We start from the raw sequence: 18,324 nt of genomic DNA, 5'->3' as shown, positions 1-18,324 counted from the left end.
TGGGTTTGGCTTGGTTACTTGGCTGTGTAATCATTAAAGGTTGTGTCCAGTTGGGGAAATGCTGTTGTGAGGATACATGTGCTGATACCCAACCAGTAGGACTTACATGAAGCTCCATGGGACCGTGCAATCCTGACAACTACCTTGTAGAGGAGGGGTCTTGTTACTATGACAGGTGAGGAAAGGGAGTCTCTGAAAGGCCCCAAGTCACGTGAAGATGGGCCTAGCTCCTCGTGTGTCCCCGAGAGGGAGACTAAAGGCTGGGGGGGGGGGGAGGGGAGGGAACATCTTCAGACCTTGCCTTCTAGAACATTCAAAATTTAAAACATTAGAAAATCTTTGTAGAAAGCAAATGCTTCCTTCCAAAATGATCATCTGTGTACATCCAATCTAAGGCCAATGCAGTGGAAGGAAGCAGAATAGCTGAGGTTCCCTCGGGACTCCAGAAGTGCCACTTAACGGCCATCCGTCCAGTCGGCAGATACTTCCTGTAAGCAGCATAAACACAACACAAAACCCCTCTGCCATCGAGCCCATCCTGACTCCCCGAGACCATGGGCAGGGAAGAACTACGCTGTGGGTTTCCCACTGTAACTCTTTATGGAGAAGCCTAGTGCCTCCCTCATCAGGTTTCAGGCTCTGGTTTTGCATTTGAAATGAACGAGGTGGTCTTCCGTGTGGATGGATTAGCTCATGAGTTAGTTGGCTGAGAGAGCCGCAGGAGGGTTGGGTGCTAATCATAGATCCATTGGAGCTGGGTACCACCATGCCTCCTTTATTTTGGCCAGGTCCCGGAAGCCATGATTGCCACTCACAAGGCAGAAAACTTACTTTCATCCTTGTCATGTAGTGAATTATGTCCTCCCAAAATGTGTCATCTTGGTTGGGCCATGATCCTGTGGTTTGCAAGCTACCTAATGATGTAATCATCACATACTATGATCTGATGAGATCTGCCTATCAGTTACAAGTGGGATCCCCCAAAATCAAAATCCACTGCCTTCAAGTTGATCCCAACACATAGCAACCCTATAGGACAGAGCAGAACGGCCCCTGTGGATTTTCAAGATTAACTATGATAATACAAGATCTTGTCTTTCTCCCTTGGAGTGGCTAGTGGTTTCGAACTGCTGACCTGTGGTTAGCAGTTCAATGTGTAACCACAATGCCACCTACCAGCTCCAATGTTTATTTGGTAAGTGGGTTACAACACCCTGAATCAAGTCTAATAAAAGTAGTTTTCTTTGGGGGTGTGGCCTGCCTGACCTTTTATCTTCCAAGAGGAAAGGAAAGAGAAACAAGCAGAAAAAGACGGCTGACTAGTGACACCAAGAAAGACCTGGGAGCAGAGCTTGTCTTTTGGACCAGAGTTCCTATGCTGAGAAACTCCCAGACCCAGAGCCGACAGAGAAAGACTTCCTGGAGCTGCACCTTGAATTGACTTCTAGTCTCTATGAAGAGAATAAATTTGTGAAAGCCATCTTCTTGTGGTATTTTTCTTAAAGCAGCACAAGAACAAGTTTATCATCTAATATTTATTGAATTTGATCTTGAAGGATAATGGACCGTGAGGTTAAAAACGGCAACAACTTTTCTTCTTTCCTTGCCCTGTCTGCCCCCGGGCAGGGGCTGGCGGGGCTGGCTCACAGTGGGATCATCAGCTGCACGTCCTTCTCGTAGATGTCAGGGATCATACCCAGAGGGGAGCTGACCATGTGCACAGTGTTCTTGCCGAACAGCTGGCACTCGTAGTGGATGAGCTGCTCCCAGAAGCCACTGTTGGGCCGGATGATGGGTCGGCATGACTTGGCCCACACGTGGGCATCCAGCAGCGACATGGCGTGGTACTTCATGAGGTAGGCAAGGCAAAGGGTGGCCGAGCGGCTGATGCCAGCGGCACAGTGCAGCAGCGTCCGGCCCTGCTTCAATTCCACAGCGTGGATGTGGTCGGCGATGGGGTCAAAGAAGTCGCAGAGGCGTGAGATGGGCGTGTCGGCCACAGGCACCTGCATGTACTGGATGTTCTCATGGCGGGTGTTCACCACCTCTGCCGAGATGTTGATGACTGTGGTGATCTGGTGGTGGGACAGCAGGAGCTTGTTGTTGGCAGCCGCACCACTACTGATGTACAGGCTGCTGGTGACCTGAGAGAGGCCGCTGACTGAGGGCTGTCGGAGCTGGACCGGGAAGGCACACGGAGGTGCTGTCATCCAGGCGGTGACTCACATTCAGTGGGGAGCGAGGGAAGCATCTGGGCTGGGTCCACAGAGAGCTGCAGAGAGCAAGGGGAAGCGTGTGGGCAGGGGGCTGGCAGGCATCCCTGGGGATTTCTGGGTTCACAGAATGATTCCCCTAAGGGTGGTCCTCTGACCTCCTGCAGCAGACTTCCCTAGGGAGTTCATTAAAAATGTAGTTCCTTCGCCCTTTCCCTGGCCCACTCAGCCAGACCCTCAGGATGAGGGGCCACACACTTCTCGGGAGGGGGCCTTGTATGCACTGCCTTACTGGGTCCCAGGCAAGTACCTGGCTCCTTAGCCTGTCCCTCAGCTGTACTGTGGTCAGATCCAGCCCCTTTCTTGTCTCGTGTCAACATTTCTCCCCTTCCTTTAAGCCCCTCTAAGTGGGAACCACCCATACAGTCTTCCTGCTCCGCTTCCTCAGTTTATCCCCAAATCACAGGGAAGGGTGCCAACCTCAACCTCCCACTCCCCACCCGTCTCAATAGCCATCACTTTGAAAAGACAGCATGCACCCGAGTGAAATGGTCATTGCATTACAAAGTCACTATCTTCAACACGCTGAAGTCCCTGACGGCTAAGGGTCTAGGAAGAGTCACTGACAAGTTCCTGGGGGAGGTGAGCCTCAGAGGCACCAACAAGAAACCAGGACCAAGGAGAGAGAGGCAGAGGGCCTCCGCAGAAGGATGTTGCCTGCTGTGGTGTGTATCTAGGTAGGGCCGACCCCTGCCTCCTCTGGGCCTGTCCCCTCCCCGATGGCAATGATGCTGCCAACAGCCCGGCCTCATGGGCTTCGCGGGAAGAGGAGCATTCCTTTGTCCTTAGCCCACACTGCTCAAGGCCAACGACGGTTCTCACCAGGACAAGCACATGAGGAGACCCAGTTTGCTCCCGTTTTAAGATACTGCGGGGGCTGCTCACTGTCATGGTGGGACTGAGCTCCTCAAGTCAGTGTCCAGGCCGCGAGGGCCTGGCTCCTGCTCAACCTGCCGCCTCTTACAAGCCTTGCCTCCTTCCTGAGGAGCCCAATAGGCTGAGGCGCCTGTAGTGCCTGAGTGACCCTCTGCCCTGTCTGGCTCAAGGCCTTTACCTCTGCCACGCTCGCCAACCAGAGCCCCCCTTTCCCTCCATACCTATCCGATCCTGTTCCATTCTGATCTGTTCCATTCAGCCGAGGCACGAAGAAGCCTAGGGAGCCTTAAGCTCTGAGCCCGGAGGTCATTTCAAACACCACATCCCTGCCTTCCCTCATTTGATAGTTCCTCTCTCTGGGTTTCACGCCCTGGGTGCTCTCCTGGCTCACTAGCACTTATTGAGGCTGCTTTCCTCTCTCCGGGTTTCCCGCCCTGGGCGCTCTCCTGGCTCACTAGCACTTACTGAGGCTGCGTGCGCTTTCGCCTTCACTGGTCTGAGTATCTGACTTGTGCCTGTCCCTCCAAGAGACCATGCGCATTGCTGGGATATGATGATGTCCCCCTTCATTCGCACTGGGTCACCGGTGTCAAGTGGATCCCCGTCAGCAGGCACTTGATAAGTAAGAAAGGGCTTCCAAATCTTCATGGGAAGATGGAATTAAAAGAAGATGGGAAGTTTCCATGGACTTTTCGAAGTCCTCTCGGATTGGTTGATGAAGGAATGACACCTCCCAGTTACGAGGTTTGGGAACAAGGACACGTTCTCCTGCCTTATTCTCCACAGGTTTAGGAGGGAGTTCAGTGGGGGTGGAGGTGATTACTTGGCTGCCAGCCAGGAAGGCCAGAGGCTGCATAGGCAAATCCTATCTTCCCAGAGTCAAATGCATCAGGGGAGCAGATGGTGCTGGTGTCCCCAAGGCCACCAAGGGGCAGGAAAAAAGTCTCCAAATACCCAGGAGTAAGACTAAATGCTGAGGGACTTGTGGATTCTCAGCCTCAGACAAGCCAGGGAGAAGGAGCCTCGGTGATCAACAGGAATGTGGAAGCTTACCATTTGTCAGCCACGAGATGTCTGAGGAGGAGAAACGGTTCGTGAGAGCCGCGTCCATGCTGGCTGGCGAGGTGAGCTGCAGCCAAGTGGATCCCAGCCCCACGTGTGCAGAGTGGAAGTGTTCGACGGGGTTTTTGGGCGGTGGCCCTTTCAGCAGGCAGGCCTGTCTTCCGAGGTGCCTGTGAACAGGTTTAAACGAAGATCTTTTATTCATGCTTAACTGTTCACACCACTCAGGAACTCTGTGGGGGAAAGGCCAGCCCCTCACAATTAACAGCGGGTTCGATAGGCACAAGTATATGGTAAATATATATATATATATAAAGGTTATAGTAAAGTCCTAGAGAGCATGAGAGATAGAAGAGAGATTGAAATGAAAGTCAGACACATTTACTTTTTTATTATTTTTAATTGTTTTATGAGGGACTCACAACTCTTATCACAATCCATACATACATCAATTGTGCAAAGCACATTTGTACATTCATTGCCCTCATCATTCTCAAAACTTTTGTTCTCCACTTAAGCCCCTGGCCTCAGCTCATTTTTCCCCTCCCTCCCTTCCTCATGAACTCTTGATAATTTATAAATTATTATTTTGTCATATCTTGCCCTGTCCAATGTCTTCCTTCACCCACTTTTCTGTTGTCCGTCCCTCAGGGAAGAGGTCACATATAGATCCTTGTAATCGGTTCCCCCATTCCAACCCACCCTCCATGTTCCCAGTATCATCACTCACATCACTGGTTCTGAAGGGATCATCCGCCCTGGATTCCCTGTGTTTCTGGTTTCTATCTGTAGCAGTGTACATCCTCTGGTCTAGCCAGACTTGCAAGGTAGAATTAGGATCATGAAAGTGGTTGGGGAGGAAGCATTTGGGAACTAGAGTAAAGTTGTATTTTTCATTGTTGCTACATTGCACCGTCTGGCTCCTCTCCTCCCTGAGACCCCTCTGCAAGGGGATCTCCAGTGGCCTACAAATGGGCTTTGGGTCTCCACTCCACACTCCCCACCTCATTCACTATGGTAAAATTTTTTGTTCTGATGATGCCTGATACCTGATCCCTTTGACACCTGGTGATCATGCAGGCTGGTGTGCTCCTTCCATGTGGGCTTTGTTGCTTTTGAGCTAGATGGCCGCTTGTTTTCTTTCACGTCTTTAAGACCCCAGATGCTTTATCTTTTGATAGCCGGGCACCATTAACTTTCTTCACCACATTTGCTTATGCACCCATTTGTCTTCAGCAATCATATCTATGGAGGTGAGCACGCAATAAGATTTTTCTTTCTTTGATGCCTGATAACTGATCCCTTCAGCACCTTGTGATCGCATAGGTAGACACACTTCATGGCTGCATGTTCACCTCAGCCTCACTTGGTAGTCCACGTGGTGAGAGGGGGAGGGGAAGGAGGACAAGGGGAAAGGGAACAGGGGAGCATGGACTGAGAGAGAAAGGATGGGGGAGTGGAGGCCAAGAGAGATCTTTATTGCTAACCCAGGCCTATATATGTTTGTGGGGAGTGCAAGCCCACTAATTACAGGTAAAGACATACGTCACAGGAAGGGGTTGCACTATAGGTTATACAGCAACGAGAGAGGGACAATCTGGGGACATACACGCAATAGGAAGAGGAGGGATTGGGGGTATACATGTGACAAGATGAGCGGATCCTAGATTCAGGATGGCAGCCTAACTTTGGATGTCACTGAGCAGGTTTGACCTGTTCTCTGGATCTCCATAGAAACCATTATCAGTAGGGTGTAAACCCCACCTACAGGGACCAGGCTAAAGGTCGCAAGCCTTTAGGGAGAAGTAGCCCACTGTCCTTAACAGCAGGGAGTGGGCCCTACCTGTGGTGGGACCAGACAGTAAGTAGTCTGGCAGCTGACTGCCTTCAGGGAGGTAACTTGACAATCATTTACCATTAGCTGCAAGCAGTGTCCTAAATCTAACATATATTTGGGGGAACGACTTGGGAGAAATCTGTTTCCCACAAAGCTCCATATCTCCACTCAGGTACAGTACTATTTGCCAGGCACTGTATGAAGGTTTTGGGGATTCCAACACGTACTTCGTACACAGCCCAAAGTCTACACCGGTGAGGCACACACTACACAAGCAGCCACAGCCGGGACCAAGCTGGAAAGATGATAGTGCTGACCCCTAAGGCTTCTGAGAGGATGAAATGAGACAATGCAGGGCAGACTGGATGTCACCTTGATAGTACCTGGGTAGAGGTAGGGGCGGAGCCCTCCCTGCCAATCACATGGAAGCTTGAGGATACCTTCTTGGGAGTGTGGCCTTTTGTGTAAGAGACACTGGGAGCTGTTCCTCTCTTGCCCTTCGCCTTCATCCATGCTGGGACTCCGTGTCTGCTACCAGTGACTTTGAGAGCTCTTAGCACCTTGCCATGTTTCTACCAACTTTGGATCCATGCAACTCTGCTTCCCGCTTCACGTCTCTGCGCCATCTGCCTGCAGCTACGTGAGTCTGAAGAGGGCCTGGCAGGTATTGGACTTGACTTGGACGGGGCTGGGCTGCCTGCTTGCTATGGAATTAGTTCTCCATATAAAAATATAAAGTTCTTTCTTGTACGCAGATGAGTGTCACTCAAGTGTTTAATGCAAGGCCTAGCACAGAGCAAGCTCTCTATGAACTTTAACTGTTTTTGCAAGCGGGCCCTTTGGCACTACTGTTAAGTGCTGGGCCTCTAAGGAAACGGTTGGATGTTTGAGCCCCTCAAGCCACTGGATGTTCCCCAAATACTTGGTGAACTGCTCTCATAAAAATGACAAACCAGAAGACCCTATGGGGATAGTTACAGGGTGGCTTAGTGGATTTCACATTGGGCTGCTAACTGCAAGGTCAGCAGTTTGAACCCACAGCTGATGTGTGGGAGAAAGAGGAGGTTTTCTGTGTCTGTAAAGATGTACAGCCTCAGGAACCCACAGAGGCAGCTCGACTCAGTCCTAGAAAGTCACTGTTCAGTCCAAATGAACTCAGCGGCAGTTGAGTTTGAATTTCTAGGCAGGCGGGCGCGGGGTGGTGTGTGTGTGTGTGTGTTTGTGTGTGTAGGGTGAACTGTTATTCTAGACTGGGGTGGGTGTCGCTAAGATCTTGCAAAGTGACATACAACATTTAGCAGCAGTGGAGGGAGGTGGACAAACTGCATCTCCCCAACAGCTGCTTCATCTCTTTATAGGCTGTGGTTCACCTTCCTGATGCCGTGACCCTTTCATACAGTTCCTCATGTGGCGGTGACCCCAACCATAAAATTATTTTCATTGCTACTTAATAACTGTCATATTGCTACTGTTATGAATCGTCATGTAAATATCTGATATGCAGGATGCATTTTCATTGTTACAAGCTGAGCATGATTAAGCATAATTAAAGCATAGTGACTCATCACAAAACAGTATGTAATTCTATATTGCGAAATATTTCTAATGATAAATCAGTGAAATGTTGTCTTGAAGCATGGTGTAGCATGAGTAAGTCTTCACCATGGTGTAGCATGAGTAAGTCTTCACGCTGGGTAATTCCCGGTGGGCAATATCTGCCTGGAGACTGATGGAGGAGCGTTGTCTCCTGTTCCTAAGACCGTGAGAAAGAGGTGTTTTTCGAAGGTTTTTAGGCGACTCCTGTGAAAGGATCATTTGATAGCCCCCCAAAGGGGTCGCGACCCACAGGTCGAGAACCTTTCCTCCTGTGGCTCCACGTTCGCAGTAACCAGCGGGGAGAATCGCCCCGTTCTGCACAGTGTGAAAGTGAGGCAGGGAGGCGGATGCGCACACGGCGCTAGGTCTAGGGATGCGGGCCTGGCAGGCTGCCTACGGGTGGCCTTTCTTCGCCAAGGCGTGTGACCTCGGCTCGGGGCCACAGCACCCACGGCAGCGAGACCCTGACCGCCTTACCTCTCTGGGCCGTCTCCTGGGCAGGCTGGCGGGCTCGTTCTGGAAGCAGCCGCACCAGGAAGTCTTGCGCAATGGGCGCTCGCCGCCGGGAGGAATCAGTCAGGCCAGGCTTCCGCGAAAGCCGGGCGTCGGCTCGCCGCGGCCCACCCACGTACTGGCTCGCGGAGCACGCCAGACCCTGGCAATTTTGGTCCAGAGCCGACTGGGTTTCGCGCGGTCAGGCCCGCCCGCCGGTCCCCATGGCAACGCGCGGGGCTGCGCTACGGCGGCCGCCGAGGGACTAACCAGGCGGCGCCCGCGCCATTCCAGAATCCGAGCTCGAAGCTTGCCGTCCCCGCTCACCGGTCTCCATGGCAACGCACTTGGCTGAGCTACGGCGGCCGCCGAGGGACTAGCCAGGCCGCGTCCGCGCCATTCCAGAATCCGAGCTCGAATCCTGTCCCCCACCGCCACCAGTCTCCACGGCAACGCGCCGGGCTGCGCTATGGCGGCCGTCGAGGTGACTAGCCAGGCCGCGCCCGCGCCATTCCAGAATCCGAGCTCGAAGCTTGCCCTCCCCGCTCACCGGTCTCCATGGCAACGCACTTGGCTGAGCTACGGCGGCCGCCGAGGGACTAGCCAGGCCGCGTCCGCGCCATTCCAGAATCCGAGCTCGAATCCTGTCCCCCACCGCCACCAGTCTCCACGGCAACGCGCCGGGCTGCGCTATGGCGGCCGTCGAGGTGACTAGCCAGGCCGCGCCCGCGCCATTCCAGAATCCGAGCTCGAAGCTTGCCCTCCCCGCTCACCGGTCTCCATGGCAACGCACTTGGCTGAGCTACGGCGGCCGCCGAGGGACTAGCCAGGCCGCGTCCGCGCCATTCCAGAATCCGAGCTCGAATCCTGTCCCCCACCGCCACCAGTCTCCACGGCAACGCGCCGGGCTGCGCTATGGCGGCCGTCGAGGTGACTAGCCAGGCCGCGCCCGCGCCATTCCAGAATCCGAGTTCGAATCCTGCCCTCCCCGTCACCACCGGTCTTCACGGCAACACACCTGGCTGCGCTACGGCGCCCGTCAAGGGACCAGTCAGGCCGCGCCCGCGCCATCCCAGAATCCAAGCTCGAATCCTGGCCCCTCCCCCCCGCCACCGGTCTCCACGGCAACGCTCCAGGCCGCGCTATGGCGGCCGCCGAGGGACCAGCCAGGCCGCGCCCGCGCCATTCCAGAACCCCTGCTCGAGTCCCGCCCCCGCCGCGCGCGTTTCCATAGCAACGTGCGGCGCTCTGCGTAAGCTTACTGCTCCGGGCCGCTTTCTGCGTGTGCCTGCCGCCACCGAGCATGCCTCTCCCCGGTGAACACCCTCTGTGTCCCATCCCAGAGGTACAACAGAATGAGGGCAACGCTCAGAAGCAGTCGTTCCGGCCCTCAGTCACCTGGAACCTGAACTCCCCTTCGACTCACCGGACCTCCACCCAGTCGGTCCCCAATACCAGCAGCGGCTCGACCGCGGGCTTCCTCCGGCGCGAGTCGGACCACGGCCCAGAGGTCTTCACGGAGTCCCAGCCCCAGATCTGCTTCCTGCGGCCGCGATCCTCGGCCCCGCCAGTGCTCTTCAGGTGCGGCCTGGGGGCCCGTCGGGCCGAGCTCCCCGAGTCCGGGGCATTTCATTCCGCCTGCCCCACCAACTCCCGGCCCAGGCTCACGGGGCGTGGAGGCCCTTAGGTCCCCAGGGATGTCTGGATTTCGGACAGAAATTCTGGGCCCCGGCTTTCGGGATCTCTGGTAGAATCCGAATTCACACCCACAACCTTCTGTTTCTTTCGGAGTGGTTTGCCCTGCCCCGGGATCCGCAGCACCCTCTGCAGCCCGAATCCATCCCCTGGATCTGAACCTACCCCCATAGACCTTCTTCTTTTCGGCCTTGGCTTCCCTCCGGGACCCTGGGAAAGTACTGTCCCTGTGTTAGTCTGGGTACTTTAGAGAAACAAATCCACAGAAACTCATGTGTAACAGAGAGTTTTATATAAAGGTTAAGTGTGCATCAAGAAAACATCCCAACCCTGTGCTGCCCAAGTCCACAAGTCCAGCATTAACCCAGTAATCCACATGTCCAACACCAATCCACAAAGTCCTCCTCCATCTCACATAACAGACACTATGATGCCTGACTGCAGGAGGAAAACCGAATCAGTAAATGTGTAATCTCTGCACTGACTCCATGCGGCTGCTCCGGCACCCAGGGCTGCATCAGGGTAGGTCCATGTGGCTTCCTCTTGGGGATGTCTTGTAGGAAATGAGCCTTGCCAGCTGAAGCAGGGAACTGACTAAGGCAGCTGCACCCTGGTCCAACCATCACAAAGCAAGAGACCCGAGAACTTGAAAGGCAAGGCTCACCCCTTTTAGCCATTTATCCCCCTGCCTTTCAATTAACCCTACCTGTGTTTATCTGCCAGGTTGGCACAATAAACTAATTAATTCAGTCCCCGCGAACCTCAACTTTCCCCCCTCATCCCAGCATCATCCCTTAAGCTCCTACAGAGGCCTGTTAAGGGAAAGCGGTTTGGCTTAAAATAGCCAATATTTTCCAAGCATAGCCTCCTCCACACTGACTCCCCTCTTCCAAATGGATAGATGCCTTCTACACTTTTTTCCTTTGCCAGATGGATAGATTTGGTGCACCACTGCATGGATGAAGAGTGTCTAATGATACAGCTGTTTCGGGCCTTATTTTTTTTTAATTTGTTTTCGTAACCGCTTCTGGAGATGTATGTGAACTTTTTGGTTTCTCAGATTCAGCGTTTTCATCAGGTGTGGTGTGTTGCCAGATATTGGGGAAACAAATATCATAAAGAGGTGACTGGGATGTGAGCTTGTTTTCAGCAGCTTGTCACTGTCACAACACTCATGAAACCGGTTGAAAATGAACCAGGAACCAAGTTGGTAAATGCTTCCAAAGTGTCATTTTGGGTCTTCCTTATAAAAGTAGCAAAGCGTACACACGCCGTAGGAAAATCACAGAAGACGAAGCAGCAAAGGACAATTGGAAAAACACCAACAACACCACTTAACCAGATACAGCCTTCCAGGTCCGTCTAAACGTACATATTACCGCATTGCTGACAGGGTTTGGTTTTTGAAAAACATAGACTTTACTACCAACAATGGTCACTGATCTGTAACCTGCTGCCTAATCACCCACCCCCATTTAATATGCCACATGTCTATGTGTATCATCATAACTAACATCTGCATAGTACCACAATGTGTGGAATAGACGTCCCTAGTGTTACACGTTTAGAGTTTCCAAGCATTTAAAAAGAACAAACAATTATTTTTACATGAGCAGAAGCACTTAGAAGAGATCAACTTGCTGGGGATGGATTCAGGTGGGTTTGGGTAAAATGAGATTGTGAGGTGAGCAGATGATCAAAAATGACAACTCTGCCTGACACCATCTCTTGTTGGCCCGTGTCTCATGTTACATCTCTATTTTTACCGGAAACACCCCCCCCCCACCCCCGTCATCCTCTAGCCTTCTGAAACCTCACACCTAACTCACTTGTGTAAACTTTTCCCCAACCCTCCTTCGTTAGAATTCCCCGGTTCACCCAATCCACCTTTTGTGCAAACTCTTCATTCCTTCCTCGGATCCCTCATCCTCCTCAGATCACCTTTAGATCGCAACTTTGGAGCGAGGACCTGCCAACCACCTCAATTCCTCCATTGAATCCTGCGCTCAAACTGCTAACATCAGCAACACCACTCCGATCTCAGCCTACATTTTCCCCTATGATGACTGCCCCTGGAATCCGAGTTCCTGCTGACCCGTCTCATAGACCATTCTAGATCCTTCAACAGCCCTCTCAGAACTTTTCTTCTCAACACCCCAGACACGAACTAGGAGACAATTTTTCACATCTAACGTGTTAGCCTATTTGTTCCACACAAAGAAACCTCCGTGTGCTCTCTCACTCCTCTGGAAGTTAGGACTCTGTGCCAGGAAGCCCTGCCTTGCCCTGGCCCCCGCCCTCTTCAAACACCACTGCCTTCCCCTCTCTCCTCCAGCATCATGAATTCCAGTGAAGCAGCAGTAACGAAATTTTTGCCCAAGAGCCATTTATCGCGGGTGATTATCCGTGACAACCTCAGTACCCAACGGATCTTTGAGATGGAGGTAAAGTAGAAACGGCTTTCGCATTCGAGGGTGTTAATGGCTGGGCCACACTTCACTTTGGATGCTAACTCGGGGGGAGCTCACTGTGGGGTCCCTTCAAGGGGCTCTAATGTAGCCTACGTTTTTACACATGAGATCATTGAAACTCTTGGCTGCTGACTAGACTTAAGGTCCAAACTTCCCGGGAGCCGGGGAGAGGGACTCCGTATCTCTTGGCTGCTGTTGCGGCATTTCCCCCCTAAAGTACCCGACCTGTTTCTTTGGCCACCGGGAATCTATGAATGTATCCCTACATACTGTCTCGCATCTAAAGAAGTCTGGGATTCGAGAGCTTGAAGTGGCGTCCACAGCATCCACGGTGATTGGTGATTAGTCTTTCTCTACCAGAGATTACCTCCCATTTACAGATGAGAACTTGATTGTGGACAAATAGGGTTTGACTTGCTGACTAAAGCCCTCTGAAAAGGAGGGGAGCCATCAGGCCACCCCTCCACCGCCCACTGCTCCTCACAGACCTTGCTTGATATGTGGGAATGAAAAGGGCCTGTTTGGGACGGACCCTGTGTGCAGCAGTAGAAGAGACTAGAACAAACGGACTCCACGAACTTACTCGTTTCTTTGGCTTTGCTGAGCTTTTGCTCCATGTTCCACGTCCAAGTCTGGATGGGTCCGTGAAATGCTGACAGCAAATGGCTTCGGTGTGAGAAAGGCTTAAAAGATGGCGGCGGGTTCCCACATAGACCGAATGAGGGGTTGTTGGCCCTTGGCTAAATTTCAAGAGACATGGTAGAGTCGACGTGGAGATGCCTAGGCCTACTTTGTGGGACTTTTGGTGAATCGGCCTTTTGCTCAGACTCTTTTCTTACTGGTAAGTGAGGATGGACCTGTTTCTCATTGGCGGTACCAGAACCATCTCAGGTATATGGTACAAATATAGATTACTGGTCCCCAGGTAAGGCCCTCTCATCTAGACTCTAGAGCAGCAGTTCTCAACCTGGGGGTCATGACCCCTTTGGGCGTCAAACAACCCTTTCATAGGGTTGTCTAAGACCATCAGAAAACATAAATATTTCACAATATAGAATTACATATTGTTTTGTGATGAGTCACTTTGCTTTAATTATGTTCAATTTGTAGCAATGAAAATATACCCTGCATATCAGATATTTGCATTACGAATCATAACAGTAGCAACATTACAGTGATGAACTAGCAACAAAAATAATTTTATGGTTGGGGGTCACCACAATATGAGGAACTTGTGTTAGTCTGGGTACTTTAGAGAAACTAATCCACAGGAACTAATATATAAGAGAGAGTTTTATATAAAGGTTAAGTGCATCAAGAAAACAGCCCAACCCAGTGCTGCCCAAGCCCACAAGTCCAACATTAACCCATATGTCCGACACCAATCCACAAAGTCCTCCATCTCACAAAGCACACGCAATGATGCTGACTGCAGGAGGAAAGCCGAGTCAGTGAATGTGTAAGCATCTCAGTGCTGGCAGGGGTCTCCACATGGCTGCTCCAGCACCCAGGGCTGCATGGGGGTAGGTCCATGTGGCTTCTCCTCAGGGATGTCTTGCAGGAAGCCAGCCTTGCCAGCTAAGAAAGCTGCACCCTGGTCCGACCATCAGAAAGCATGAGACCCGAGAACTGGAAAGGTGAGGCTCACTGAGCCATTTATCTCTCCACCCGTCAATTAACCCCACATGTGTTTATTGGCCAGGTTGGCACAATAAACTATATCAGAACTGTATGACAGGGTCGTAGCATTAGAAAAGTTGAGAACCACTGCTCTAGAGTCAACTTAAGAAAATTATTAGCAAGCAACTGAAATCTGTGTGATGCATTGTGAGGCTTGGGATAAAAGGGTACATTTATTTCTCAGTGACTCATATCTGACATTTTACAATCACAAAAATGGTTTAAAAAATCGATGGGCTATTTTGCACAGGAAGGATACGTGTTTGGCAGTGATGAAGGCTGGGGTCCCTGACCGGGTCTGTGACTTGTGAATCCCTGTGCGCATGGACAGGGGAAGCTCGTATGGCATGTAACCACTGGGAGGGGCAGGGGCTTGGTTCCCTGAGCTGCTGGAGTGCCAGGTGGAGGAAGGGAGGAGGAGCTAGAGTGGAGCCGGTCGGGGTGGGATGCTGCCTGCAACCTTCTTGGGCCACCTGGGCCCTGGAGGCCCAAGGGTTCTCTCCTGTGGGTGCTGGTGAAGTCTGAGCTCAGCTGAAACAATGAGGGGTGGGGTGGGGGCTGCAGTGACAGGTGGCCGAGCAAGACTTTGACAGGAGAGGTGAGGGAGTGTGATGATGTCATCATCCTCCGTTTTTGCATAAGGTTGATTTTTGCTTAACAACCTGGACTTCGGAGAGTAGCTGTGTTTCGAACTGAGGCGTGAGTGTGCGTGCATCCACGTCAGCTGACCTTTGTCCATAACTCCGTTGAGCACGAAAGACCTTGAGACCGTGTTAATGCTTCCTAGAATCCCCCAGGGAGTCTGTTAAAAACGTCAGCTTTGCCCAGAAACATTTGGGCATGTGTGCGACCAACGCAGGGTGCTGTGAAGCCCTACAGCTGACTTGTCTTAGGCACTCCCACCGTAGCTGGCTCAGTAACTAAACGAACAAGGGAGGTAGAGGGTGCACCTCCCTAGAAGTACAGTCTTGCTGGGAACAGGGCAGAAGTTCTATCTCAGAAGAAATGGTAGAGTGCTAGGTGACATACGGGCAATAGGCAGGAAGCACGGAGTGAATAATTGGCATATTGGGAGCCGGGAAAAGGAACAAGATGTGCTCTCTAGCCTCTTCCCACCCACTCCCCGCCTCTTTCTGATCAGTATTCAAATAGAGTTGTTTCCGTCCAATGGCAGACTAGCAAGTCCCAGAGGGCTTCTCTGGCTCAATGCTCGCATTTTACAAAAAGGTGTTCCGTGTGAGTCCAGTTCTTTATAGAATATTGGATTCAGCAGAGACAACCCACCCCCGCACCCCAAGTTGACAGCACAGATGCCTCCTAACGTCACCTCTGTTTTTTGTAAGACAAAAGCTTCAGACAGGACCAAGAAAAAGATGAGCCACTTGTATGACCACCTGAAAAAAAAGTTCATGACCGACCAGCTCCGAAAGCTGGGGCGCTGGAGACGGGAGTCCCTGAGCCTCCAGCAATACCTGGATAGCATGCGAACCTACAAGATCTAGTTCAAACCGAAGCCCACCAGAAGACACACCTGGTCAAGGGCAACAGCAACCCCAGAAGAACTAGCCGGTAGACACCAGCATGGCAGCCATAATAAACTGAGAGCAGCAGACTGCAGAGCACAGAAAACCCCACTGAAGGTCTAAGGTTCCTTGCATACACCCCATGCCCCCATCCCACCCCACCCCACCCTGGCTATTTTGAATAGTGAAGGAGATCCTGAGAAGTCACTCCGTCACACCAGCTTCCATGATTCAGGCAAAGAGTGTGACCTTGCAGTCCCCACATCGCTGAGGTGGAATACCAGGCCAGGTGCTCTGAGGCGACAGTATTGTCGCCGGGAAGGGCTTGGGAATGCCGCTGCTGCCTGCCATGGCCGTGGTCAGAAGGTTGGGGAAACTTTTCTGAGCCTGTTGCCTTAATTTGAAAGAAGGGAACAGGTAGTCAGGATGGAGGTACATGTGTGGCCCAGGGCCCATCCTTTCCCCAGTAGGTCCCATCCCAGTGGCTACACTGGCGTCTGGCCTTGTCCTTGCCATCCCCTGGCCTGCTTGGGTTCCCAACCGCAATGGAGAGTCCGCCTCCACTTGGTGTCTTTACTGACTTGGCGCCACTGTCTAGCCCCCTAGGGTTTTATCCTTGAAGGTCTGTCTCAGTGCTGCTGCCTACAAAGCTCTCCCAAACGCATCGCCCTGCCTGCCAATGCTGCACAGACTTCCTGCATTCCCTGTAGACACTGTGGTAGCTCTCTGAGAATGTATCCTAACCTTTGACCAGGGCAGGGGCCAAGGATCATCCAAGAATTCAGCCCAGGGGCCCCGTCTCCCCCCCCCTGCCTCAATTGACCCTTCAGAACACACCACTCCTTCCTTGGTGATTTCATGCATGGTGTCCCTGAGCAGGTGGTTAATGTCTTGGTGGCAGGGGCACCGGCATTCATCCCTGTAACCACAATGCCCAGCTAAGAGTCTCTCTAGATGTTTTATGAGCAAATGACTCTCTTACTCATTTTTGCATTATGCCAGCATGGTACGCAGAACATGCGTTTTAAGTTAATCAGGTCCCAAGGAAACAGGCCCAGACACGTGACCTGATCTGTTCAAGGTCACACAGCCAGTGAGTCGCAGCGAAATCAAGCCAGATGTTCTCACTCCCACAGGGTGGTCAAAACTGCTAGGTGTGTTTAGTCCTCTCGGTGATTTCTGGCCCCCAAAGGGCTCCTGGGAAATCTGCCTCCCACCCTCATCTTCATTCCCCTCGCCAGGCAGTGCTGCCCCATCAATGGCTGCGGTGAGATGGGGCAGCTGTGGTGGGGGGTCGGGAGCTGCAAGTGGTTATTTTCACGTTCTTCCTTTCTGATCTGGCTTTGACATCCTGGTGCTTGCTCATCTCCTGGGCACTTGGCTAAGGACAATTGACTAATCAATCTATTTAAATCAATATTTAAATTTCATACAAGCAAGAGTACCACACTTACCCCAAACCACTGATCTCAACCGCGGCTAGCATTTTGAGGTGCTTGGTTTGGTCCAATAGCAGACTCTCTTTCCTTGATACCAGTTGACTTGACAACACTTTATTTTATTTCATTTTTTCAGTACCTAGAAAGGGGAGTGGGCATTTTTCCAGAGGATCCTCAGAGCAGCCTCAGCCCCACTTTCCTCTGAACAGTCCCTAGGAACTTTCTGCCCCTATATCTGCCTCAATGCAGTCAGCACTGCCCCCCCACATCCACCCTTCAGGACCAGCATGCACTGAGATTCTTCCTTTCCCCCCATGCAGTGGCTCAATAGATTGGGGGCCCTTATGGTTGCTGGGGAGGTTGGGATGTCAGTCTAGTGAGTCCCAAGCCACTAACTCAGCTCTAATTGGGTGACCTTTGTTGTTGGGTGCCATTGAGTCGGCTCTGACCCACAGCGACCCTGTGCACAACAGAACAAAACCCTGCCCGGTCCTGTGCCAGCCTCACAGTTGTTCCTGTGCCTGAGTACATTGGTGCAGCTGCTCCGTCAATCCATCTCCTTGTCAGCCTTCCTCTTGTTTGCTTCAAACATGATGTCCTTCTCCAGGGACGAGTCTCTCCTGACAACATGTCCAAAGTATGTAAGACCAAATCTTGCCATCCTTGCCTCTGAGGCGCCCTCTGGCCGGACGTCTTTCAACACAGATTGGTTTGTCCTCTTCGCAGCCCCTGGTACTTTGTTGTTAGGTGCCAGCAAGCCCGTTGTGGCTCAGAGCCACCTTCGGCCCGCGGAGAAAGCCTGCCCGATCCTGCACCACCTCACAATGGTTGCAGTGTTTGAACGGAGTGAGCCCATCTCCTGGAAGGTCTTCCTCTTTTCCGCTGCCCTTCTACTTGGAAGCATGATGTCCTTTTCTGGGTGTATTTATTTTTTTTATTTTTTATTTTTTTAAAAATATGGAACGCTTCACGAATTTGCGTGTCATCCTTGCGCAGGGGCCATGCTAATCTTCTCTGTATCGTTCCAATTTTAGTATATGTGCCGCCGAAGCAAGCACTTCTGGGTGTATTTAGTGTTCCCAGTTTTGCACTAGAACTTGAGATGCTGTGTTGAACTAGGAGACTGAAAGGGATGCAGGTGAGGAGAGGCTGCTTAGTTTGGGGCAGGCGGACGTGACAAGGGCAGGGGTGGCTGTAAGCCACCACACAGGAGCCCTGATGGTATGAGCGCTGACTGCCATCCCCTCCGATTCAACCACCAGCCCCCCCGCAGGAGAAAGATGGAGCCTGCTACTTCTCTTGGAAACTCACGGGCAGTTCTACCCTATCCTGTAGGGTAGCTGTGAATTGTCACCAGCTCGATGCCAGTGAGTTCGATTC

The 18,324-nt window shown here is 51.9% G+C and overlaps 2 protein-coding genes and 1 non-coding gene across 4 annotated transcripts; 1 reads left to right on the top strand and 2 right to left on the bottom strand.

The window, feature by feature from the left end:
- Nucleotides 1-1,512: 1,512 nt before the first annotated feature.
- DUSP18 (dual specificity phosphatase 18) lies at nucleotides 1,513-9,231 on the bottom strand. Of its 2 annotated transcripts, none has more exons than XM_075534356.1 (3): nucleotides 9,155-9,231; nucleotides 4,203-4,381; nucleotides 1,513-2,272 (listed from the first exon to the last, which is right to left on the bottom strand). In XM_075534356.1, the coding sequence occupies exon 3, from the start codon at nucleotides 2,208-2,210 to the stop codon at nucleotides 1,644-1,646; it is 567 nt and encodes a 188-aa protein (XP_075390471.1). In that variant the 5' UTR covers nucleotides 2,211-2,272; nucleotides 4,203-4,381; nucleotides 9,155-9,231; the 3' UTR covers nucleotides 1,513-1,643. The 2 variants fall into 2 exon arrangements, with proteins under 2 accessions (XP_075390471.1, XP_075390470.1); XM_075534355.1 differs by lacking the exon at nucleotides 9,155-9,231 and adding an exon at nucleotides 8,122-8,871.
- On the top strand, nucleotides 8,455-15,484 carry C16H5orf52 (chromosome 16 C5orf52 homolog). Its single transcript, XM_075533408.1, has 3 exons — nucleotides 8,455-9,717; nucleotides 12,167-12,275; nucleotides 15,326-15,484. Exons 1-3 carry the CDS (start codon nucleotides 9,440-9,442, stop codon nucleotides 15,482-15,484), a joined length of 546 nt encoding a protein of 181 aa, XP_075389523.1. The 5' UTR covers nucleotides 8,455-9,439.
- A 2,411-nt stretch (nucleotides 15,485-17,895) lies between these two features.
- Nucleotides 17,896-18,002, bottom strand: LOC142429978 (U6 spliceosomal RNA). The gene has a single exon (XR_012780473.1). It is a non-coding gene; the product is annotated as a U6 spliceosomal RNA (small nuclear RNA).
- Nucleotides 18,003-18,324: the final 322 nt, after the last annotated feature.

Source organism: Tenrec ecaudatus, chromosome 16 (genome assembly GCF_050624435.1).
Source record: "Tenrec ecaudatus isolate mTenEca1 chromosome 16, mTenEca1.hap1, whole genome shotgun sequence".
Lineage (NCBI taxonomy): Eukaryota > Metazoa > Chordata > Mammalia > Afrosoricida > Tenrecidae > Tenrec > Tenrec ecaudatus.
The sequence above is the reverse complement of the archived record's forward strand: the minus strand, read 5'-3'. Positions and strand labels throughout refer to the sequence as shown.